This window comes from Colossoma macropomum, unplaced genomic scaffold, assembly GCF_904425465.1.
Source record: "Colossoma macropomum unplaced genomic scaffold, Colossoma_macropomum, whole genome shotgun sequence".
Taxonomy (NCBI): domain Eukaryota; kingdom Metazoa; phylum Chordata; class Actinopteri; order Characiformes; family Serrasalmidae; genus Colossoma; species Colossoma macropomum.
The window spans coordinates 6,904,491-6,922,791 of record NW_023494797.1 but is presented as its reverse complement, the minus strand read 5'-3'; the positions used below and the strand labels follow the sequence as shown (position 1 = coordinate 6,922,791).

General features: G+C 40.8%; 1 protein-coding gene across 2 annotated transcripts in view; it reads left to right on the top strand.

Moving 5' to 3' along the window:
• nfatc3a (nuclear factor of activated T cells 3a) overlaps positions 1-18,301 on the top strand; it is a 120,116-nt gene that overhangs the window by 18,057 nt on the left and 83,758 nt on the right. For both annotated transcript variants that reach the window (XM_036584153.1, XM_036584154.1), the window contains exon 2: positions 17,105-18,299. In XM_036584153.1, coding sequence (XP_036440046.1) covers positions 17,105-18,299 — 1,195 coding nt within the window. The remainder of the gene's footprint in view (positions 1-17,104; positions 18,300-18,301) is intronic.

Sequence of the window (18,301 nt, the reverse complement as noted above, 5' to 3'; positions counted from 1 at the left end):
ACGAATTTTAAATGCCAGCTTGCCAATTTGACTGTAAAGTAGGATTAGGTAGGATGGTCCGGCAAAAATCGCAGGTCTCAGTCCGCTCGCGAGTGAGCCCTGATTCAGTTCACTGCTGATGGGAACACATTTTTACAATGGTGCACACCAAATGAGAGAGTTCAATATCAGAGTATGCTTTTTCTCAGTGCTTTTCAGAGCATTAATGTCAATGTAATCTGCCTGTTAACATTTTGTTCTTTACAAATGTTCATATTGTTCTTGCAGCTACTGTTAATAATGGCAGAGCAATGAAAGAATAACGAAGATATGCACGTGATTTTGGTGCATGCATTGCGGAGCGTATTTTTGGCCAAGCATCAGCAACTTAGGCCAAGTTTCCCATCAGCATCTTAGTGTTATGACCGTCTTAACTAGGAGAGAGAGTGTTCAGTGTGATACTTGCTCTACCTTTTAAGAATCATCTTTTTGCTAAGATGATTTTGGAAAACCCAGGCTTGACTGGTTAAATTCAAATTAGTAAACCATAAAGAAGCGAATATAAAGTAAGTTGTATTACTGTTGCTTTCAGTCGTTAAGCATCTCTTTTTTTTATTTTTCAATTTTCATGGTAGTAAATAGGGGTGCGGGAAAAAATCAATTCTTAGATGCATCGCGATGCGGACGTGAACGATTCTGAATCGATTCACAAATGTCAAAAATCAATTTTCTACATATTTAATTTATAACGTAATGTTGACGGAACGCAAAAGGCAGAACTTGGAAGTGCGAAAGTACAGCGCCCGGACAGTCTGTGGCGGCACAGACTGGATGAGTGAGAAATCCGACCGGCTCCCTCTGCATTATAAGCCAGGTTAGGTCAGGAGTCACAACCCAAATGATAGAAGAGCCATTTTGTCCTTTCAACAAAAATCAAACCTTGGCAGCCACAACATTTAATGTCCAGTATGTCTCAGTATGTGTTAATGTCCTAACATAAGCTAAAAATATGAACGAGAGCGCAGATTTACTTCGCTCTGCTTTAAGCTTTAGCTATAGCCGCTTTCCTCCCATCTCCTCCAGAAAACTTTTCCTCAGAGGTGGATCAGTTTCTTATAAAATGTCTCTCAACATTCGGCTGTTTTACGAGGCTGAAGTCGCTTCTTATTCTCCAGCTTCTTGTTCGAATTTACCCGTTCCACCTTAAATTCTAACTGAGGCACCGAATGTAAATGCGGCACCATTTAAGGTGGAACGGGAGAATTCGAAAGAGAAGCTGACTTCAGCTTCGCCACTTTTTAGTGTGTGACAGTCTCTCGTTGCAGATTTAACGTACCAGGAAACCAACTGCAGTGCTTATAAATGCGAATAACGCATCGTTGCTATGTGACCTGCAGTCTGCACGCCAATTCTCAGTCGTTGCAAAACAGGGCTTTTGCGCTATGTTGTCCACGTCACGTCTCAGGGATATTTTACTGACACAGCGATCCCCCCCGTCTCTACAACGAGACCAAAACCAAAGTTATAAAACCACTAAAGAAAACGGGTAGAATAGCTGTAATGTGCTGCGTGGACATCCACTACCACTGGATCTTATTTCACCGTAACTGCGCATTTTATCGCAGATGAGTAGCAGCAGCTTCTCGTGCTCCAAACAAGAGCACTGAATGAGAGCCTTCTAGTTCACTTGCCACATCACTTCCATTTGTTTTATTAAAAAAGATATTGGAAGTAAATTCATTATGGATCATTACAAATACTTTGCTTTAAAAGTACCAAGTCACTTTAAATAACAATAACACTGAGTCACTCAGTCACTTTAAAATGTATGTTGTCTCTATGTTCTGTGTATATTTTGTGTATATTTAATATATTTCAGTTGGTTTTTCTTGTATTTTTATTTTTACTTATTTGCTCTCTGTAGAGTGATTAGCTGAGCCTCACCACAAGCATTTGAATGCATAAATGTCCTGACATGTTGTGCAAATGACAAATAAACTTGAAACTTGAACTCAACTTAAGCTCACACAGTGAAAAAATATAAATGCTATATAGAAAAAAAAAGATGCATCGATAATCGTTTTATAATCGCATCGCTGCCCTCTGAATCGTAATCGAATCGAATCGTGAGGTGCCTAAAGATTCCCACCCCAGTAGTAAATATTACAGAGCGCTTGCATCCCTGCAAAATATATGACCAACAATGAAACCCGCATGTGTAGTTTGGTCCACTTTAGCTGCTGCAGTGTGCAACCAACCGGACCAATTGAAAAAGATACAGTATCACAACACAAACTCTGGTACAGACTTTAGAAAATAATGAACTGAGTATGAAAACAGCTTGATGTTCTTCAAAGATCTTAGCTAGTAAAGTCGGCAGAAACCAGTGAAGCACAGGATCAAAACAAACACTGACACGGTTTATGAATAGGTTTATAGAAACACTTTAGCATGAAAAGGAAATGTCATTTTCATTAGTCAGTCAGTGGCCTGGTTGCGTTTTGTCACTCAGCCACTGCTGTTTTTTCCTTTTATCTGAACCAATAAGTTTTGCCCAACCACTTTTGGAGGTGTGGCGCCACCGCTGGGGTAGATGATAAAAACTCAAGCCGAGTGACCGGTGATGGGTGACAGAAAGATGAAATCAAATCTGTTCTGAGATGTTTGGGTCTGAAGCATTTTGGCTAAGCTAATGATAGCTTAGTTAGCAGGCCAGACGTACCACACACCATAGCACAGGCTTGGTTCCAGCTAACTGATCATAAAATGAAACTCATTTCCAGGATGTCTAAGAGGGCAAAGTCAGGCGACTGGTGTTGTAGTGAAAGCAGAAATCGAACATGTTCCAATTAGTGAACTCTTTTAAAATATTCACAGGTAGACTGGGCATCATTTTTAAATACCACCGTTATACCTTTTATTATTACATACAATTTACCTTTTATATATATATATATATATAATATATACCTTTTATATATATCTTTTATCACTATTACTGTGTTACTGCCCAACCCTACTGCAAAGAATTAAATTAAAAATCTGCCATAAAAATACATGACGAGTGCATCCATATTGTGTATTGTATTTATTTTAATAACTTTTTTTTAAGACATTCTGTCACTTCACCTGGTCTAGTGCACAAAGTGTGTATTTGAGCTGAAAAGGAAAACAATCTTTTACATTTTTGCTGTGTTTTTGTCATTTCTTGACATTGGAAAAATGTTATACTTGTCAATACAGATTATTATCCCAATACACATGATATCTGCAAACTGCTTTAAGTAATTATTAGCATTGGACAGATTTAAGATTTGACCAATATTTCAAACCGATATTTGATGATGTGTTAATTGTATTGTGAAAGATCAGGATGTTCAGATGACGCTGGGTTACTGTGCTAAAATGTCTTCATATGTTTAATTTGGCTGCATTTCTAATGCTTTGTAAATAAATATTGTGTGTTCCACATTTAACATTTTAGAAATATTTGTGTCAGCGTTTGCAGAGATGTACTTGAAAAATATTGGATATTGACATCAGCCCAAAATTCCTGTATTGGTGCATCCTTCATAATAGTTAATTAACTATGTATTTGTGTGATTATGTTTAATAGTATATCAAACAGTAATGACTCTAGACTTCTATGAGATAAATAATTGTAGTTTCTGAGAATTGGTATATGTCCCATTCCTCTGTGCTTCTTTATCAGTTTTGATTTGTTTTCATTTAGTCTTTTATTAATTTGAAGCTGTTTGTTTCTTAAAACCTACAAGTTCTCATCATTTTTGCACTACTGGTGCTACAGTAAGCGCTAAAGGGCAGTTACAGTAGAGACAGAACTGAGAGCATCCCGCTGTAGTCCATCCGTGACAGACACGGTCCGGACCAACTGGACCTGAGGCGTTGGCTCGATCTGCCGTCTGGGCTTTGTTTATCCTGTAATATTATCACAGCATGGGATGCCTTAATCAGCTAGCTTTATTTAGAAAGCAAACATACGTTCCTGTTGGCTAAGGCCGCCGTTGGGCAGCACAGCGGACGTCCGCAGCCTGTCAGTGATGTAACCGGCTGCAGCGCTGCGAGGCCTGCCCTGGCTCAGCCGCACTGGGACATAGGCTGCATATCAGATCCTGTGATTATGAATGGTACTGAACTTCAAGGTGTTGAAAGCAAAGCAGCCAGCGTTTACAAACAAGAGGGATTTGCAGCACGAGAGGAAAAAGCCTGCATGTAAATTGTGCAATAGGTGGACTGTTCCAGTCAGAACAGAGAGAGAGTGACCTTAGAATGAATCCCAGCTGTACTCTTTCAGCTCACTGTCTGATCGACTTGCAGCATCCAGCATCGACTGATAAGACACACGCACACACACGTACACGCTTTGTCTCTCAGTCTGTGTCTCCCATTCATTCAGTCACACCACATACACACTGGCCATGAGCATGATTAGTCGAATTTACAGGAAGAAAAACCTGTAGTATATATATATATGTATATTTTTTTTTACTACTACTACTAGTTTCCGATACTGTATCTCAAATTACGTGAAATGGCAAACTGTGCAAAAGTCAGGGACCACCCTTCACTTATTTAATTTACAGCCAAAACAAGCATTAAGTACATTTTTATTAATTTTATTAATTTTAAAATTACACAGAAGCCTCCACATGTAAATATAGTATCTTTTGTTCAGTATTCGGTGTATTCAGTGTGTGCTTTCATTCTCTTTTGGGAGATTTGCTTTCATTTTTCAAAGAAATCTGTTTTTTTCTATGCTTCTCTCCAAAGTTTAGTTGGTTGCGTTTTTTTGCTTCTTGTGATCCAAATAATCCCACATTCAGTGATGTTGAGGTCTGGACTCTGGGTTGGTTAGTTCGTTGTTCTGAGAACACCAGCAGCTCCTTTGCTCTTCTTTTCTCAGGAATGGCTTCTTGACAGCTACACATCCTTTCAGACCCATAGTGTTGGATGTCTTCTCACAGTGGAAAGATGGACAGAAAAATCTTTGAAATTTTTCAGATCTGAAGCAAGAGTAAAGCTTTATTTTGCCCAGCTGACCAAAGCTTTTAGTAACGTTGATCTGGTGGTGACAGTTTTGGTGGTCTACCAGGTCTTGCATGGTTGTTAGGAATCCTGTTTTTTGTATAAAATTTATTAGTTTATATTGGAAACTTTTTTCCTTTGAATATCTTTTCCTGTCATGATCTGCTATCATCTTCTGTCTCATCTGCAACTGTTCTGTAGGTGATCAGGTATCAACAGAACACAAAAATACAAAAATAACCCACTAAAACAGCCAAACAATCAGCTAATAAATGAATGCTTATACTTCTGTATTCATTCATAACTATAGAAGTATTCTCTTGTTGGGGTTTCTGAATACTCTTATTTTGGAACTGGAACAGTTCAGTCCAAAAGGCTCATGTTGCTAGCAAGAAGTGAAAGCAAATGGCCACCGGTTAGCTTTATGAAGATGACACCATGCTAATTGCTGCCTACAACCTTCCATTCATTGTTGCATTAGCATGCTTAGTTGACCTATTGTTTATGTACAAGTGTAGCTATTCAGATTAACAAAAAATAGTTGAAATGCTCATCCACAAAACAGACTTTCACACTCTGTGCAGCCACAGTTGTGAGTTGCTGTGTCAGTAGGCCTGCAGGTGTGGGCTGGTCCCAGGCCTGCGTCAGGAACTGTGTGTGTGTGTTTAAGAAGTGAAGGCACTCTGCCAGCAGTTCTTAGAAACAGGAGCGGAATAGAAGCCTGTTCAGAGAGCCTCCTGCCAAGCTACTGCATGCACAGTAATGACGCATTCGGGCCACAATTATGGTAATCATAGAACTTTCAATTTATTGGGTACGGGTTCAAGTTGTCATACATCTAAAAAATATTTTTCTTATAAAACGAAAAAGAGCTTCTAAATGTAGGTTAAATGCCTTTTGAAGTGAAAGAATGCCGGCGGGCCGTTTTGGCACTGACTCAAAGCTCAGGAATTGTGAGCGAAGCCTGCTGCTAGTGAGAGAGTGCTGCATCACAGCGGGGACCCGGGCTTAAGTTACACCTGTCCCCACATAACAAAAGTAGTGCACACTTACACACACACATGCGCACTGAAACCAGGATGTTGTGTAAGTAATGTAAAGTAGTTCAGGAATCGACCTTGAAAGGAAGTTAGGTTTGAACTTCACAGCCTGTTTTAAAGCTTTCAGGATTACTTGATATAAAAATTCAGTGCTTTTAGGTAGAGCTGGGCGATATGGCCAAAAATGTTATCACGATAAAATTCATATCGTTCGATATCGATACATACCGCGATAGATGTCAAATCATTATTTCTTTCAAGTTTGAAGGCTGATTTTTGGTGCCCGGGGGGGGGGCTTAATTGCTGTTTTAAACTAGCCTTTATGGTCGGAACCAACACAGTATTCAGACACCAGCTAGCGACGACTGGATTTCTCTATACTATCGTAGTAGTTTAAGTGGTGAACCGCAAAATATCTAACACCAGACAAACAGAGTCCTCTTTTTAGGTACGTTTAAACTGAAAGTGGTGCTTTTGTGTCTTGTTTGATCTACAGTATCATCAATTCTCCGTGCTGTGTGAGTGACGGAGCGCTGCTTCAAGTTAGCCAGCTGATAAAAAAAACAGCTAGCCTAGAGAGATAACGCTCTCCTGCTCTCCAATGTCTCACAGCTTCCTTAGTTTACTTTCGTTTAAATCAGGGCTGTAATTTACATGAACTCACTTCTTTCTTTCACTTTCGTTGCTTGGGAATGCACTAATACTTAAATATGACTGTCCGAGCGCTGTAACAGCGCTGTAGTTGTGAGGATTGTGATTTAACGCTGCTAAAGCTGGTTAGGATGTACAGAAAGAGGTGAGTTCGCTGTAGGACAGTACAGTTACACCACTGACCTCGTCACTCACACTCGATCACAGAGAACAGATCGCCGGTCGCTCCACTCAAACAGGGAATGTATAACTCCGTGTTTCAGCCGTTGCTAAAGACTCATCTTACACGTGGCCCCCTCCCTCTCTAATCATGTAGAAAAACTCGGAAGTGCGCCCTCTCCTGGCGACAGCAGAGCAGTGTCGCTTTCCTTGCAGTAGAAAACGCCACCGAGGCTTTTGCTAGAACGTGGAAATGTGAGAATGGTGTATTATATCGAACATTTATCGAACATGTCTTATCGCTCTATGGAGGAAAAGTTATATCGCGATAATTATCGTTATCGTTTTATCACCCAGCCCTACTTTTAGGGAACTTTCTGAATTACTTCAGCATTACCGCTTATCAGAAAATTCATTCAATATCAGATTTTAGTACCTACGTGAGCCAGTAAGCATGCGTGTTCCAAAATCTAGATCGCTGATTGGCTGTCTAAATTGGACGTACACATATTATTACCATCAACATATCTTTATTAGTCTGATATTCATAAATATGCGCACTTCCTGGTTTAAGTAATTTTGAAGGTATGTGAATAGTTGGAGTTGTGGGCTGGTGCCAGTATCTGATGTCTTACTTGTGCATATCTGCTGATGCCATTTAAAAAAGCCTGTGAAACAGGAGTGAGTTCCATAAGGTGCTTTAGTGCATAACAGGATTCTCTGAACATAATTTTTTATGTATGTCTGCAGTCAGGGGACACGCACAAATAAATATATATTTTTTTTATTTTCAAAAACATGTTGTTGTGACAGTAGCCGCTGCTTCATGCATTTGATCATATAGGCTACACACAGCACTGAGAGTGAGAATAGTAATGTTTTAAGCATTTTTGCAGGCTTAGTTCAGTACTTAATGATGTGTTTAATGTGGAAAATCATATCATGAGAACAATAGAAATGCGATGTTTCATGCAACCTGGTTATCAAGAAAAGGTAAGGCACCCAATAACTTTCCCACTACAAGCTTGACACCACTGAAGACTTAACGTCCCGCTTAATACACAGAATACAGCAAAACAACAGAAGCAGAAAATTCCTGTTAGCTCAAGAACATCATCAGTAGGTGTAGTTTCTGAAACAAAATGACAGCCAAAGTGCAAAGTATAACTAAAAAATAATCCAATTCATTGCCTTGAATGACCAACTGTTGTCTTTGTATTCTCCATATTGTAATAATTTTAGTGGGATTATTTTATGTAAACTGTTTTAATGGTCATTTTAGTTTTGCTTATATTCTCTTTATTACCTTGTACTTTTTATATTTTGTTCTATTCATGCTTTTTATACAAAAAGTATCAATAGAAAGTCAAATTTCGGTTGCAGTTTTCAGGCAGATGAGCTTTGAGTTTTGGGGGAATTTTTATTTCAATGCATCACATTTTATACAGTCAGTTGCAGTGGGAAATTTTAAAATCATAGAAGAAAATATTAATATATGACGTGTGCGTGTTTATGTGTGTGCAGGTGTGCATGCAGGCTCGTGTGTGTGCGCTCTGACGCAGCTTTCCCGTGCTGTGTGTGTGTGTGTGTGTGTGTTTGTGTGTGTGTGTGTGTGTTTGTGTGTGAGTATTGCTTTGCTGTGTGAACAGAGCAAGCAGGTTTGAGCAGCAGTGCTTTATCCTCTAATGAGTGTGCCTGCGTGATGTCACATCACACACAAACACACACTCGGAGACCAAGAAGAGGTAGTGATGGCTGCCGAACCTCTATGGGCAGTGAAAGCCCCGGCCGGTGCGTGCGTCATGCCGTGGAGTGGATGGGGCATGGAGCGGCATGCTGTAGCGTTTTCCTGCTATTATTAGCTTAGGAACAGCAAAGCTGCTTAGGGCTCTTTATTTAACCGGATAGACAGACTGAAGTGGGACTTAACGTCTGCTGTAAGCAGGCCGTGACAGGGACACCTCAATGCATTCAAACTGGTGGACTGACCTAAGGTCAGTTGATGATAATATGCAATATATGATAATACACAATATAGCCTTGAGGCTAGGGCTGAACGATTTGTGCAAAATATCTAATTGTGATTTTTCATAAAATGTGTCGGCTACATGTGAATGTATGTTTGTATTTCTGTTTATTTTTTCTATGAATTAAGGAACAGATCTGTTTTTTTGGTCAAGAAGAACAGTACGTACACTTTTTCTGACTTGAGGCTCAAAGACTGAACATAGTCTGCCAGACTGCTAGTTAGCTGTGGTTGGCTTGTCATGTATAGAACAAATAAGAGCTTGGCTCTGTATTTTTAGGTTAAAGTTTGCCACTTTAAGCTTCTTACAACAGCTCTCCATTCTTATATTGTGATTTTGATAAAAGAACAGTTCGTCGTTGTGGTGGGGAGTCCAAGAGAACACAATTGGCTTCGCTCTCTGGGTAGGAAGGATGCCCCCTCCCATCTCCCCTCATCACTCGAACGCAATGCTAGTCGGCGCAGGCGTCTGTTAGCTGACGTAACAGAACTGGCGGTTGGCGCTTTCCTTCGAGCTCGTTCGGCTGTCCGAATACGTTGCATGAGCGGCAGTTCGAAAAGATGCGCTGACTGGCTTCACAGGTCTCGGAGGAAGCCTGTGCTAGCCTTTGCCCTCCTAGCACTGGTGGTATCGTGTGACTGGGGGAGTCCTAGCTAGTGGGTGGAATTGGAAACAACTAAATTAGGGAGAAAATTGGGGGAGAAAAAAAAACAGTTCATCTTTAGGCCCTACTTGAGGCAAGTAGTTTAGTAAGTTCATTATTAAAGAAGGAAAAACAAGTAAAATGCATTTTGGTAGAGTGTCAGAGTTTATGTTGTACAGGCACTCGATTGTGCTCTCACCACAAACTAGATAAATTAAAAAGCTCTGCTAGTAGGGCTGAACAATTTGGAGAAAATGTCTATAAGTTAGATTTTTCTGACCAGAATTACTTTTCCTGACTTGAGGCTTGAGTGCTGAATGTGGTATGCCAGCCTGGCACTTAGTTTTGTTGTCATGTGTACCTTAGGGTTGCTTCTGATGGGTCGGATCTACAGTTAATGAACTAGGTGTTATTAGCTTAAGCCGTTAACCGAACAGAACTCTCAGAACTCACGCAAACTGGCGTGTTCTCCCGTTATTAGGAGACCCAAATAAACAAACGTGGAGCTGCTTGCCGCTACTGCTGTTTTCTCTGTTGCGTTGAAGCAGCATGTAAACATGTTTAAAAATGTAATTAAAAATAGATTTAAAAGTGTGATCAGTGTGGTGTTTTTTTAAAGTTGTAAACGTACATAAACACGATTGTGCTTGTGCCTTAAACTCAGCTCATTAAAAAAATTCGCTCCACACATGACGTTTCACCATTTTTCTTTGTTTACTTGCTATTTTTTCTTCCTTCGTGCTCAGTTTCGTGCTGTGTTTTCATTGGCTGTTGGAGGAGTCCGTTCAGACTGAGTTGTTGATCAGTTTACAGTACTAGATTCCGCTCAGTCAGGTCGAAAAAATCAAACATGTTTGATATATTCCGACAGATCTGAAACACAATCAGCAGGCCAAAAATCTGAGTCTGTGCCTCTCCACACTACTCGATTCTCTCCAACTGTCGACTCGGACTGACCCAAAAATTTGCAGACTAGAGCCAGCTAGCGCACACTCAGCCAGACGGAGAATCGGGGCTAAAGTTGGGTTAAAAGTCGTGTAGTGTATGCTCGGCTTAAAATGACTCCACCTTAAAGTCATTAGGGCAGGGTTGTTAATGATGTAGTCAGTAATTCAAAATGCGATTTTGAGAAAAAAATGATTAACCTTTCAGTCCTTTCTGCTACTTCTGAATGTCTGTTGCCATCTTTCTCAATTTGCCTGTTGTATTTACCTTTGTCACACTCTGTTTTCCTTGACTGTTGAGGAAATCTATATAAATTGAGTAGTTGAACAGTGTGCGCTATAGATTACATCTAGAGTCAGGTCGAAAAACTCAGACATTTTATATGCTCTGATTGGTCTCGATCAGGAGGCCAAAAATCTGAATCTGCACCCCTTCCACAGTCAAATACTCAATTTTCACTTCTAACCTTCGACTCCGACTGCCCCAAAATCTGTAGACTAGGGCCAACCAGCACAGACTCAGCCTGGTAAGTTCTAAAATTAGGGGAAAATTGTGTAGTGTAACTCTAGGTTTAGACATAAGACATGAACATGTTCCCCTCCAGAGTTTTTTCTGTGTACACCACAGTGTATGTAATGATGTATAAAGACTGCATAGGAGGTTAAAAAGTCACATCAGCATTTCAAAACCAACATATTTGGATTGCCATACAGTGGCCGTCAATATTTTTAATTAGTAGGTTAATGCCCACCTTTGATAGAATTGAAGCCTTTATTAGGTGAAGTACATATAGATATGATTATGTGCCATGGCCTACAGTAACTGGGATGTTGTCGGCTTTGCAGTCATATGTATGGCTCTTGTTTTACTTGTCTGCCCCTGCTCTTGTTTTCCCCTCATCTCCAGAGGCAGGTGGTCCTGCCCTGGCCAGAGCAGGGTGCTTTCCCGCTTGGCTTTAAGACGAGGCCGTAAGCAGGTATCATGTAGCTGTCAGTGTCCTTACAGAGTTCAGACGAGTGTTTGGGGGGCAGCTGCATGATGAAGCAGTATTTGAGAGGGCAGCAGGTCCTCCATAAAACTCGCCCACTGCCTGCTCTCCCACACGCACAAATCTGGAGCAGGAAAGAAACAGGATTATCAGGGGACCTATTCCATACTTCCCAGCTTTGTGGTCTTCAGTTTTCAGTGGTGTGGACTTTATGATGTATAGCAAAATCTTCCAAGCCTTATGTCTCATAAGACTAGCAATGTATGCTTGTATTGTAATTACAGAATTGAATTACTAGGATGTATAAAGTCATCCAGGGTGGTTTGACGTGAAATGTGATCTTCTAGAATTGTCAGAATTGTTTGCAACAGTGGTGGTAGGAACCAGACTTCTGAAATGTTTAATGCTTCTGAGAGCTTCATCACAGAAAGGTGACTGAAAGCTGTTGTTCAGACATTGTACGACAGTTTTGAGAAGGTTTTGGCCTAAAACCTGTTTTTGAAATCCATTTATGGCAGAGAGGTACATGCAAGGTGTGTTGTAAGGCAAATTAGCCGCCAAATAAATCATTTTTTTATTTTATTTTTTTTTCAGATTTTCCACTATTTTACTGTTATGAATATTTCATACAAAAGCTTAGAAGACGTGTAGGTTCACTGGTCATTTTTGATAGTAATTGAAAAATATTTGTATTGAAGACATTGTCTTTGGAACTAGTTTGATTTTAACTGCAATTTAGCTTGCTGGTTTTTCTCTTTTAATATGTTAAATCTTTTGTGGAAATTAGTCTCTTTCCTTAATTTGAAACTGAAATGCAGTCATTTTTGACTTTTTTTTTTAGGCTAGACAATAGAAGTGTCTCACTACAGGAATCCCCACATGTAACTGAAGCATGCTTACCCTGTCTTCAGAATGGGTGATCATTTGATATCAAATCAAATAATGATTTTTTTTTTCCATCCCTAAGTATGCAGCCCTGATGAGAATTAATAGAATTCAATTACATTGAGTTACCAACAGTATTACTTGGCCTTTATCCTCAGTATCTATCAGCTCTTATTACATTTCCATGTTGTTTCTTGCCATTTCTTGCACCTGTAGCTCAATAATGGCTAATACATTATACAGAAAATGCTTGCCTTGTCTTTTTGCTGGAATCAGACGCACACAAATGAGTCAGTGAAATGTAGTTTCCAAGAAAAAGAGCCCTTTCAATGAATGGGGACTGCATGCAGAGAGAGAGGGAGAGAGAGGATGACAAGTCTACAATAGAGTATGCTCTGTGTCCTTCCTGGGTCAAAGTGCAGATTACGCCCTGTGTGACATTCTGGCTTGGCGTGTGTCCTGTCCGTCAAGCTCTGTTGTCACAGATACGCATGTCTTGCGACATACAGGACATGTGGGGCCGCTATAAATAAAGCCATTTATTCATAGGTTGAGATGCTGGTCCACATTTATTACACTTCTGGTAATAATGGGCCAGTTTTGCTTTTGTTCTTTGCGTCCTGTGGAATACGATTGCAGATAACACCAATCTGATACTCTGATATCTGATATCAGTATCGGGCTGTATCGCTGGATCATATATAGAATTGTATAAAAAAAACTCCCACTGTAAAAAGTCTAGCCTGAAATAGTGCTGGGCGATATACTATCTGTACCAGTATGCTGTGGTAGACACACCATGATGTTGATTTTCAGTGTTAAACATGTTGATGCTGTATTGTAAAAGTTTTGTTTTCTGTCTGCGTGACCTTTACAGTTCTGTGTGGAGCTCTTTTTGGTGTAAATATAAGAGAAGAAGATAAAACGAAGCAGTTTAGTCAGAACCTGATATAGCTTTCAGCTTTGTAATACAGTTTTTAGTAGTAGTACTTGGAAAGCATGGGTTCATTTACCTCATTAATGCAAACCTAAAAGTCATTTAATAGTCATACCATAAGACACTATCCTGAAATATGATCCTAGATTAGTGTTTCTGAGATGCTTCATACGTCAGATATGGATCATTGTGAGACACACTGAGAGTTTACTTGGAAAACTGTTAGTAGGAGTGAAGTCTGAAATATAACCTAGCCTCTGTGCAGTACTATGCAAACGTCAGAGACCACTATTCATTTATTTAATTTCGTCACAACGGCCATTAAGTACAAGTTATTAGTCTCTCAGGAGATATTTCTGGGGATATTCAAGATAATCCATTTCCATGAGGAAGGGGAAAGCGAAAGGAAAATAAGTGAAAAGAACAGTTTCCAAAACAGAGTTCACCAAAGGCCACCAAAACTGTTACCATCAGATAAACGGTACTTCAAGCTTTCATCTTTGAGAGACAGGAGAAGCTCCACTCTTGCTTCAGATGTGAGAAGACATCTAAATACTATGGGTCTGAAAGGATGTGTCGATGCCAATAAGCCATTACTAAGAAAAGAAAATAGACAAAAAAGAAGAAAATTCACAAAAGCTACTGGTATTTTCAGAACAATGTACTGAAGTCCGGACCTCAACATCACTGAGATAGAGATTGATGGTATGCTGCTGTGCCTGGACTCTAACTTTTAAATGTAACAGTAACAGTGTGCTACTACTATACAGTACTGTGCAAAAGTTAGAGGCACTCTTCTTTTATTTAATTTAAAATCAAAACAGTAGCAGAAAAAAAAAGCTTTTTTCAGAGGATATTTCTGAGGAGCTGTTAGATAATCCACTTGCATAAGGAAGGGAAAAGCAAAAAGGAAAAACAGGAGTTTCTAAAACTGGAGTGAAATTATTGAAAAATAAAGAAAATATAAGACTCCTAGCAACTGTGCAAGACCTGGTAGACCACCATCTCAGATAAACAGTACTTTTATCTTTGAGAGAAAATCAAGCTCCGCTCTTGCTTCAGATCTGAAAAAAATTACACTAAATAATGAAAAGGATGATATTATATTTAGTTGTTGAAGTTTTTTCTGTGATTTTCCTATTAAATATATGTTTTTTCCCTTATGCTGAAGAAAGAATAACTCGTGTGTGTTGCCGTGCTCTCTGACTGGTGTTATTAATAAGGCTGGTCACTATGTAGTGGTAACAGGCTGAATCATGCACTTGTGTATGAATGTGTTTCCCAGCTTGATGTGCTTGACTTTTCACCCCTGAACAGCTTTTGTGTAGCTGTTTGCTTCCAGTTGTTTACTATTGTACAATTATTTACTATTTTTGCCTATCTTACTTCTTTGTTTACACTTTCCCCCTTCTCTCCCTTCATCTGATTGTCTGGTGGAACGTGCTCTCCCTCTTGCTCACTTTCCCTCTTTGGTTGATATGGAGAGATCAGCATTGTTTGCGCACTATAATACTTCCTTTGTTGACCTGGTGCCAGAGTTGTAGTCTAGGTGGATTCCCTGGTGGCTTGTTTGTAGACAGCCAAAATCTTCTTCGGTCAAGGCCACCATAAAAGCACTCCAATAAAGGAGAGAGAAAGAGAGAAGAGGAGAGCGCGTGAGAGAGAGAGAGAGAGAGTGATGGAGACGGAGAGACTGAGAGACCCAGAGACCTGCCTGGATGTTTGCTTTAATCTGTCTTATCAGTCTCCTGGGACTCCGGCCTTGAAAGATAGGAACAGATGGCATGTTAACCACGCCCACACCAGGGAGAAAAAAAAGCTTGATTTGTTACTTCAGTGACGAAAGCAGGCGGGTTTGCCATTTAGGTTGTGGTCTTTAGTCTGGTGAATGTCATGAATAAAGTAAAAGCACGTACTTTTGTATGTATGTATGTAAAGGCCATTTACCAATGGATGACATTGCATTTAAAGTAAAAAGTTCACTAGAAATCTGTAGAAGTCACAAATGCTGTACTCAATGTATGTTACCTGTATAGTGAACTTTCTGGGAGTTGTTTTGGTCAGCCACATGCTTTCTTAGTCTCTGTTGACATTTTGTTGTCAGCAGGTTATGTGGTGACTGCTAATAGCAACATCATACTTCAGCAATACAAGGGTTGTTGCGGTTGCAGGCCTGCAGTGTCTCTTTGCAGGACGTTTTTGGGTAACACTGACCAATAGTGGTTAATGCATGAAGTCAACAGCTTCATGCTTTTTTTTTTTTCTTGCATTCATTTTATTTTTTTTTCAGTTTTTTTCCTGCCCCACATAATAGCATGTGTTATGTACTATATCATGGTTGTATCACGGCTGTGTCTTGCTTTAGGATAATAATGATCTTGAGCACATCAGCTTCAGACTGTCAGTATCAAAATATGTGTCATTTTTAATACCACATCAGATGCTTTAATTATTGATTTAGGAATGTGAGCAATCTTCAGTTACAGTTGTTGTGCTGAATCGTTTAAGTATAGATTTTTCATTGGAATTTAAACTTCTGTCCCACTGCTAGAGGCAACCATTAGGAGTCTCTTGGCTGAATCTTGACAGACCGACATGTAGCAGTTTCAGGCTGACAGCTGCAAACTATGAAGTTTGTTGGCCCTGCCCTAACCTATGATTAATAGCTAATATTAGTATTTCATGGAAGAGAACTGCTTAGATTTATAGCAGATTAGCTAACATAACTTTTGTAGTGTAGGTCTTATGAAGTGGGTTGTTGATCTTGGACAGTGGCAGCCAAGTTTTATTTGGCTGGCTAGCTATCAGATGTTATTGTACAGGCTAGTCATAGTTACCTAGCTTAGCTGGTTAGCTAAACATTTATAGTAATCCAGTGCAAACATTATCATTTATCCATTACAGTGTAATTGTAACTTGCCTGTGTAATACGTGCTGTACAGTTTTTCATTGGTCTGTCTTGTGATCCTATTTGCCATTACCTGTCAAGCTAGCTAGACAGTTTACAGAACAGAACATTTTCTGAGAGGCTTGTCTTCAGTCCTGGCTGTGATAAATTCAATAATGATGAAAGTATTGGTAGTTCAGTCACTACTGAAGCTAAAAACACAAAACTTAAAAAGGACATTTTTGATAACTGCAAGGAAGATTGATGACAATGCAATTTGCGTATGTGATCATAATGAGGAATAACATTGGCTGTTTTTAACAAAGGTGGTGATATTAATAGCACCAGCCTGATCAATAACTCGATGTGGTCCCAAGGTTCACCTTGATAAATGCTTCTTATGTGTCAGTAATACTTTTCAAAATAAGACTAGGGCATTCCAAAACAGCCTTTTCTGCTTATTTGTGAAGCATTGAGACGTACTATGTAGTTAAATGATATCAATATATTGCTCAAGATTAAACTTTATCATGGTTTAGAATGCTTGTAAATAAGTCAACTGCAGAAATTCAGTCAAGAGATTTTTTCTCAAATGCAATTATTAATTCCCCAGACAGAGAGACAGAGAGATTATGATCTTGTGGCTTAATTGGTAGTTAACAAAAATGTTTTTTTCCGTTTTTTGAAATGGTTGTACAACGTTAAAAGAGGTGATCAAGTTGCATGCTGTATATTCAACGTTTAATATGCCCAGAAGTTGTATGACATTTTCTTTATTAATCGTTTATTGGTATAAGAATTCAACGCGGCCAGTTGATAGTTGATGAAAAGGTTGTGAAAGACTTAAGGCATATAATCTTTTTTGAAAATCACTATCCCCACCATCATCACATAGCAATTTTTGCTTCTCTTTTTAGATCTGGAGCCAGATGACAACACATCGTTCTACATCCTGAATGCTGGTCAGCCTCCATTAGTGACCAACCAGTCCCTTGGCATCCAGAGGCATGGAGTCCAGCCGCACTCACAGCTCACTGCCACCTCTCCTCCCCTGCAGCCGCTCCTTAAACCCTATGAGCCTAGCTACGAGTCCCAGGGCTCCAAGTACCCCCCTACTGGAGGGGGAGGGGTGGGGGGAGGTGGAGGCGGAGGGGGCCCGCCCAAGGCCTTTGAATGCCCCAGCATCCAGATCACCTCCATTTCTCCAAGCTGCCAGCAAGAGATGGACGCGAGCGAGGACGAAATGAGGGCCAAGGGTCCGGACGGGGATTACCACGACAGACCCCTGTCTCGGGATCACCTATACCTGCCACTGGATCACTCGTACCGGGATTCGTCACTGAGCCCCAGCCCTTGTAGCAGCCTGTCGTCCCGCAGCTGGTTCTCAGACGCCTCATCCTGCGAGTCTATCTCGCACGTGTACGATGATGTGGATTCAGAACTTAACGAAGCGGCGGCACGGTTCACACTCGGTTCACCTCTGACCTCGCCAGGCTGTTCGCCCCAGGGTGGCCCACTGGAGGAACCATGGCATCAGCAGCAGCAGCAGCAGCATCATCACCACCCAGCCTTTGCTCACTCGCTCTCTCACCCGCATGCCCACTCCCTCTCACCCCGTGGGTCACCCTGCCACTCGCCGCGTACCAGCGTGACCGATGAGAACTGGCTCAGCCCTCGCCCACCCTCGCGCCCCTCTTCTCGGCCCACGTCGCCCTGCGGCAAGCGACGCCACTCCAGCGCTGATATCTGCTACCCGGGCTCGCCCCATCACTCACCGACTCCCACACCTGGACCCTCGCCCCGAGGCAGCGTCACTGAGGACACGTGGATCGGGAGTCCCTCCATGGGCATGTCACCCTTCCAGTGCTGCCCTGCGGATACTGACATCCCCTCTAAGACCAGGAAGACGTCCCAGGACCGCACAGCCGTGATGCAGCCCGGGAAGGGTGAGCTTGGTCTGGACGATTCGGGGAATGTGTCCCCACTGCTGGACTCACCGGCTGAGGAAGCCATGCACGGTTTGAAGAAGGATGGACCTGGGGAACAGTTTCTGTCTGTGCCCTCTCACTTCACCTGGAACAAACCCAAACCAGGACACACACCTATATTCAGGT